This window comes from Lolium rigidum, chromosome 6 (assembly GCF_022539505.1).
Source record: "Lolium rigidum isolate FL_2022 chromosome 6, APGP_CSIRO_Lrig_0.1, whole genome shotgun sequence".
Lineage (NCBI taxonomy): Eukaryota > Viridiplantae > Streptophyta > Magnoliopsida > Poales > Poaceae > Lolium > Lolium rigidum.
In genome coordinates, this window is record NC_061513.1 from 106272491 (window position 1) to 106280808 (window position 8318).

The 8318-nt window shown below is 49.2% G+C and overlaps 1 protein-coding gene across 1 annotated transcript; it reads left to right on the forward strand.

Moving 5' to 3' along the window:
* The first annotated feature begins 290 nt into the window (after positions 1–290).
* On the forward strand, positions 291–3794 carry LOC124659233 (probable pectinesterase 53). Its single transcript, XM_047197162.1, has 4 exons — positions 291–661; positions 741–933; positions 1016–1222; positions 3411–3794. Exons 1-4 carry the CDS (start codon positions 291–293, stop codon positions 3792–3794), a joined length of 1155 nt encoding a protein of 384 aa, XP_047053118.1.
* Positions 3795–8318: the final 4524 nt, after the last annotated feature.

Consider the following 8318-nt stretch of genomic DNA (forward strand, 5'->3'; position numbering starts at 1 on the left):
AGCAATCAGCGTATCAGGCTAGCAGCTGCACCTGGCAGCTCGTGAACCGTGCCTGACTCGAGGCTGCAGTGCTGTGTCACTCCACTCCATAATTCCCTTGTGTTCGTTTCTTGCCCGTGATCGATGATCGATCCATCGGTCTCCTTAAATTCCCCTCCCCTTTCGCCTGCCTCCCGCACCAAAACTGACCACGCCTCTCCAGCTACCCGATCACATCGTTCAGTCGTCACGCACGCCGGCAATCATCAAGTAGCCGTGGCATCGTCACGCCGCCGTACGTCGCCGCCGCGATGACGCCCGCGCCACGCGCCCGGCTCCTGGCCTGCATTGCCGTAGCGGTGCTCGCCGTGCCGCCGTGGTGGGGCGTGGCCGCGCACACCCGGGGTGTGCGGCCGGGGAATGCCGCGGGCCAGCCGTTCCCGGAGAACGCAACGCGGGCGGAGGAGTTGGAGCGGCTGTTCATGCGGTGGGTGCGGTACGTGGGCGCGCTGGAGCACAGCACCTTCCAGCACGCGGTGGCCCGCGCGTTCCCGTCCTACTCGCTCGTCGTCGACCGCAACCCGGCCTCCGGCGACTTCACCTCCATCCAGGCCGCCGTGGACTCGCTCCCGCCCATCAACCTCGTGCGCGTGGTGATCAGGGTCAACGCCGGCACCTACACGTGCGTGCATTGCCCACCATTGCCTTTCCACGTTTGCATTCCGGTCTCGTCCTCTCTGATCGTTGCTGGACTGTGGCAGGGAGAAGGTGTCGATATCGTCGATGCGCGCGTTCATCACGCTGGAGGGCGCCGGCGCGGACAAGACGGTGGTGCAGTGGGGCGACACCGCCGACACGCCGTCCGGGCGGAGGGGCCGCCCGCTCGGCACGTACGGCTCCGCCACGTTCGCCGTGAACGCGCAGTACTTCCTCGCCAGGAACATCACTTTCAAGGTAACTACCGCAGCTGATCTTTGTTGGCTCGCGACGCACGCTCTCCTAAATTGGCGCGCACCGTTGGCATGGGCCGTGACAGAACACGTCGCCGGTGCCGAAGGCGGGCGCGACGGGGAAGCAGGCGGTGGCGCTGCGGGTGTCGGCGGACAACGCGGCGTTCGTGGGGTGCAGGATCCTGGGCGCGCAGGACACGCTCTACGACCACTCGGGGCGCCACTACTACAAGGACTGCTACATCGAGGGCTCCGTCGACTTCATCTTCGGTAACGCGCTCTCGCTCTACGAGGTATAGTACGATCTCTGCTCCATCTCTTCTAGTCCTTCCGTCTGTTGACTATTGAGGGCCGAGGTCATTAGGTGCAATTATCTCATATTCAGGAAACCAGCAGTGGAAAAAAAAGTGTTTAATTATCTCATCTTAATGACAGAAAACACATCTCTTACATCCATGCCAGTTCTTTTTGCAAGGTTATCTTTGGTAAGGATAACACCACGACATAGGTACCAAGCAAAAACCTTCGTCTTTAGTGGTATCCTCAGTGTTCAAATTCTTTTATTATTATAAACCGATTGAATATGTTGAATTAACACTTCATACATGGATATTACTGTGAATTTACCATTTTTGGTAAGTTCCCAACAGAATAAATCTTTCTTTTGAACCAATTGAATTGAAGCTAATCTCTGTAGCAATTCGTTCCAGTTGGTTAAGCGGGGTGCACCTGCTGAATACAAAGCAGAACACAAGAACAGAGCATAAGGTTGAACACTGAACAATCCAATGAAAAAGGTTCCTTCGGTTCTGTGAAATTATGGAAATCCAAATGTAGGCCTAACTATCGGTAGCCCTTTAATTTCATAACATTAACAATTATGTTTTAATTTTTCAAAAAAGGGTAAAAATTCTAGGATGCTCAATGATGTACAAACTATTTTGAACGGTAGCTGCTAGTGTAGGCTACATAAAAATGATGAGGTAGCCTAGGGTATAAGGAATTCCACAGTATGCACGCTTGTAAGCTATATCTTTTTTCTGAAAAGTCAACCGGTATAGTAAAGTAATACAAATATGTCTTTAAACTACCTGCGATGACTACAAACACTCAAACGAGTCAAAGTTGCGCCCCCATCCTCGTCCTCTCTCATTGAAGCCGGGCAAAGTTTATCATCGTAGATTATTGAAATAGACAAACGAAATATTAGCATGCTAAGATCCTAAATGACCAACACGCAAGAATAACAACAATCACCGATCAAGAGAATGGCGCACCGAAAGTGAGGACCCGCGTATGATGTCCTAGGCCATGTACCAGCAATGTATGCTAGTACGTACATAACCGAATCGACCATTGTAGTACTTGCTCAGGGTGCAAGCGGAAGCGGGCTGCCTGCGGCGCCGCATATTTGAGCCCACCTAGCCAGTTATGCGGAGGCCTGCGGGTGAGTGCCTGAATATGTGGGGATACGTCGGCAGGCCCGCAGAGCCCGCAATCAGCCCACATAGCACGTTCTGGAAGATCTGCTCGCGGCTGAGATCTCCGTCTGGTTCTTCGCTCCACCTGTGAACTCCCCTGCTCCTTCCCGACCCCGACTGTCGCGGCTAGGAGATCAAAGCGCTACCGCCGGAGACGATCAGCGCCTGCAGCCGCCATGACGTGGAGACGGCCGATTTGAGACAGCCGCCATGACGCGGGCGGTCAGCAGCCGGATCGGTACCGGAGGCGGCCGATTCGAGGCACGAAAGGCTGGATCTGCACCGGAGGTGGCCGAATAGAGGTTGAAAAGGCTGGATCGACACCGGCGTTGGCCGAATCGAGGCGGGGTCGGCGGAGTGCGGCCGGGGGTGCACGGGAACGACCTGGCCGACGAGACGTTGCAGAGAAGACCGCTGACCAGATGCTATCTCTATGCGGGCTCAAACAAAAGCCGCCTAAAAGTGATTAGTATTTGCGGCCTGCCGCAGACGGCCCACATTTTATTGCAGGTACATGCGGAAACTACGCGGGCCCCCGCATCACGGCCCACTTGCAGCCTGAGTACTTGCCACGGGACCGCTCTGAAACACTCTTCAATGCCGCTGCAGCACAAGTCCTTTTACCGTTGTTCAAAAAAAAAAAAAAAAAAAAAGTCCTTTTACCTGCTGCTATGTGCCACCAGCATGTAGTCGGGCATCACAGGTGGGCTGGCCGCCTACTAGATGCCCACCGATTGTGAAAACGTTCTTTTGGAGACGATCCAACTGCACGCAGAGCAAGAACAGACAACATCTGCATTCTGCAGCACGCAAGGCTAGGATTTTACTCCTGTGGCCGCGCCGATAGCAGCCGCCATCTTGGCATCTTCGATCGACCCGTGACGAGTCCGTTTGTGCTGCCCCCGACCCTGCGACCGGCGACACGACGGCCCTATATGCCCACGTGCAGGATGAACGTCACATAATTCTGTAACGAGGTTGTCTGATTTGTGTGTTGCAGGACTGCCACGTGCACGCGATCGCGCGGGACTACGGGGCGCTGACGGCGCAGAACCGGCAGAGCATGCTGGAGGACACGGGGTTCTCCTTCCTCAACTGCCGGGTCACCGGCTCCGGCGCGCTCTACCTCGGCCGCGCCTGGGGCACCTTCTCCCGGGTCGTCTTCGCCTACACCCACATGGACGACATCATCGTCCCGCGCGGCTGGTACAACTGGGGCGACCCCAGCCGCGAGCTCACGGTGTTCTACGGCCAGTACAAGTGCACCGGCCCCGGCGCCAGCTACTCCGGCAGGGTGTCCTGGTCGCGCGAGCTCACCGACCAGGAGGCCAAGCCCTTCATCTCCCTCAGCTTCATCGACGGCACAGAGTGGATCAGGATCTGACGTTCTCCTAACCGGGTTTTCAGTTCATCCTCGCTGTAACACGCACACACGCTAGCTAGGCACGCACGCACGTGCTGTAACAAAACAGAAAGAAAAAACAGAGAGAAACTATAAATGTTCGTTCGCGATAGCCTTGGCCCTTGCGATTGTGTTTCTTCAGCTCGATCGGAGAAATTCGGTGCATTGTTCAACACGTACGGTGTTCCATCTCCACCGAAACAAGGCCGTGGGTTTATTATTTATTAATACCGTCCCTTTGCCTGAACAGCGCTTCGAAACCGTGCGTGCTCGAGGCCAGGGCGAATCCTATACACCTACTAGGTCGGTGCTTACGAAGCACCGCACACCCTGGTCGGGTATACGGCCCGGTCCATTTGCGTTTTTTCATTTTATTTTCATTTTTTGTTTATTCGTTTTCTTTCTTTTTTATTTGTTTTTCTGTTTTCTTTTCTTTTCTGTTTCTGTTTCTTTTTCTTTTCTTTCTTTTTAAAAATTCCGAAAAAAATAAATTAATTTTTCTAAATTTTTAAAAATGTTCAAATTTATAATTTGTTCAAATTTAAAAATTATTCAAATTTGAAAATTGTTAAAAAAATTGTTCAGATTAGAAAATCTGTTTAAACTTAAAATTGTTCAAATTTAAAATTTGTTGAAATTTGAAAAATGTTCAAATTTTTTAAAAAATAGAAAAATTTAATAAAATTGTCATATCAGAAATTCTAGATTTTAAAATTTAAAAGTTCAGATTTTAAAAAAAATCATTTTTTGAAATATTCAAATTATAAAAAATTAACAGAAAGAAAAGGAACGAAAAAAGAAAACGTTTACCTGATGCTGTTGGGCCGGCCGAGCAAGCCAGGTCGGACCACCGGAAATGAAAACAGTCAGTCGGGATCGTGGGCCGGGCCCAACAACGGCCGCGGGTGTGCGGCTCCTCGCTTTGCCACCGACCAGGTCGGTGTAAAGCAACACCCCGAGGCCAATGGGTACCGTCTAACAGACTAACTTCGGTCGTGACCCTGCTAGCTAGGGCTAGTCCATAATAGACCATAACTAGGGCTGGTCCATAATGGCCACAATGGATCTTCAGCACAGGCCTGCTATTACAATTCTGAACCGTTCATGGGCCTAGTGGAATTCTAATTAGCCTTGTATTTTATATTGGCCCATCATTACAAATCATATGCATTTCCGCAAACTAGCGCAGTGGCCCTCGCAAATGTGGTGTTGTTTTAGACTAGTTCGAGAAATAAAAATATTGAGGTTTACAAGAGGCTTATACTCGTATCTTTACTATTAAACAGGAATCGGTGGTGTTGGTAGGTAAAAAAAAATAGGAACAAAATTTGGTACGTCAAATAAACCATTAATTCCTTCCACCGCAGGTAAACTTCCATCCGGAGCTATCACATGACACAAAAAGACCGTGTATGTCAAAACAATCATCCGTTGTATGTAAAAAAGCCATCGTCCATAAAAAACCGTTGTTTGCTTCAACCTGCGCTGCCGATTTTCTTCCCGGTGTGGCCCATCTGCTCTGCAAGGTGCCACGTCCGGTTCAAGTCACCTTGCCTAAGCGAGGTTCTGTGGTGTCTTCTATGGGCAGGTTTTATGGTGTCTTCTTCGTGAAACTTAGCGGTGATTGGTGGTGTTTGATTGGAATTGTTGGTTTCCTAAATCCGAGAGATTTGTTCAACTAGTTTTCCAGCAGTGAGAACATGGGGATGGAATTGTCGGGAAATGAATTCAACCACGTTTGTTCGTTGGCTCCTAGACCTCCAAGGCGAATTAAGTCAGACATTTTATTTTTGTGTGAGACTCATTTGGATAAGGGTAGCGCGGAGGTGATTCGTGGTAAGCTGGGTTTTGATTCTATGATTGTTGATGAAAGGGGTGTCCGTTCTAGAGGGCTTCTACTTTACAGGAACGAGGACGAAAATAAAGAAGTTTCTGAGTATGTCTCGACAAACTGCATTGATGTTGCGTAACTTGTGTTTGAATCAATAAACTGTTGGAGATATGCCCAAGAGGCAATAATAAAGTGATTATTATAATATCTTTGTGTTTATGATAAATATTTATATACCATGCTATAATTGTATTAACCGAAACATTGATACATGTGTGTTATGTAAACAAGGAGTCCCTAGTAAGCCTCTTGTATAACTAGCTTGTTGATTAATAGATGATTATGGTTTCGTGATCATGAACATTGGATGTTATTAATAACAAGGTTATGTCATTAATTGAATGATATAATGGACACACACCCAAATGAGCGTAGCATAAGATCAAGTCATTAAGTTCATTTGCTATAAGCTTTCAATACATAGTTGTTTTAATCCTTCGACCATGAGATCATATAAATCACTTACACCGAAAGGGTACTTTGATTACATCAAACGCCATTGCGTAAATGGGTGGCAATAAAGATGGGATTAAGTATTTGAAAAGTGTGAGTTGAGGCATTGTTATCACCAGATTTTGGCCAAATCAGGAGATGGGCCGTAATGGAGATGGGCTTGAAGGATATACACGTGGAGTATCTCTGAAGCGGCCTTGTGCGAAGAGTTTGGGCTAGATTGCCCGTGTATCTGTAAAATATAGTAGATTGCATCTTAGTTTAGAATTAAAAGATAGAGTTTAACCCGTGCACGGTTAGGTGCACGCCCAAATTAGAAAGTCCCTTGGACTATAAATATGTATCTAGGGTTATCGAGAAACGAGGACAATCACGTTCACAACAAACACAAACCAGGCGCATCGCCACCCCTTGTTTCGAGGGTTTCTTCCGGGTAAGCATCATGCTGCCTAGATCGCATCTTGCGATCTAGGCAACGTACGTTTATTCGTTTATCTTGTGTTGCTCGTGCTGAAGCGTTGTTGATGGCGAGCAACACTACTTATCATAGATGTTTTGGGGCTTGCATTGATGCTTTTCTTACGCATATTTGTCTAGCTATGCCGTCCCTCGATATCTAGCTGCCCTTATACCTATCTAGGTGTAAGGGCAGCACCTTGCTTGTTCATCGTTTAGTAGATCCGATCTGTTATAGTTGCTCCTTGTTTCTCAAGGATTAGTTTAATATCCGTATGGTTAGGCCTTGCAAACGGGTTGAATGATCCGGTAGTGCGTAAGGTATAGTTTGCTATCTCTAAGAGGGATTGTTCCGGGAATTAACTTAATGTTGGTTTTTAGGCCTCTTTTAGGGTTAGCTTTCTATCATCTTTCGTGTCTGTTAGGCTCAACCACGCGTAGGATGTTCCGATCATACGGTGAAAACCCTAAACTGTCGTGGATTGGTTTAACTTTGTGTTGATCAAGCAGGAGTCCCATGTCATCGTAAACCCAACGTGAATCATGGGACGATCGGCTCTTTGAGCCGATCCACAGGGCAACCTGAGAGCCGATCGGGCTCGTATTTAATGTTTACGTGTCTACCATGCAGGAAACTAATCGAAGCGATCCAACACCTTCCTGACCAGGTATAGGTCAGGTGGCACGCCCTTGCAACCACCCGGACGTGTGCCGGAACATTGCGGGACGACGTCGAGGGACCAGGGCCCACCCAGCAGTCTTGGCAGCCTCCCGGCTCTTCGTGTTGCTTAACCACTGCTCGCCGGTGGGTTTTGGCAGGTAACACATTCTGGCACGCCCGGTGGGACAATCTTCTACAACAACTACGTCAACATCCGAGATGGCGGAAGAACAGATCAAGTAAGAGGATCTGCCTCCATACACAAGAAGAAATATGATGATCTCAAGGCCATCTTCGAAGCCGATCTCATCGGCTCTTTCGAGAAGACCCGTTCGCACGGGATTAGGTTCAAAGGGTTCAAACCCGAAGGTGTGCTTGAAGGGATAGATCTGTCTCTCCCTTCGGAGGACCGTACCAGAGCCCTGCGTCAGGAAATCAACTATGCTGTGGCTCATTCCCTACATCGGCATTCTGAGAGCCTGGTGAACACTTTGGAGCGTGTTGCGCTTCGTGTGGTGCAAGAAATCATGAAGCATCAGTATTCTCCGTCAGGACCTGCTCTGGGAACTCATCAGGGAGAAATACCGTTCTACACTAGGCCACCACTGCCGTATACTTTGGCAGCTCCACAGCAACAAGGTTCACCGGCGTACGTCGTCTACAAGGTTGGAGGTGATCCTGGCGATTACCAATTCTTGTATGAGCCGCCCAAGGAGATCCCGCATGGATACGTGTGCACATACGTGCCGGACTACAACAACTGGATGAACCAGATTACGGCAGGAGGGATTGCCACAGCGGGAGGGATTGCCACAGCAGGAGGGATTGCTGGAGCAGGAGGAAGTTCTGGAGCAGATGTGGAGAAACAGGCGTGGCTAGCTAAATATGCCACCACACCAAGTCATGAAAGCTCAACCTCTGCAGCTCCTACTGTGGATCAGATCAGTGCAATCTTGAGAGACCAGTTCGGTATCCTGCCGAAGAAGAGAGTAATCGGCTATTCCAAGCCGTATCCTAACGAGTATGACCTCTACCGCCTAAATAT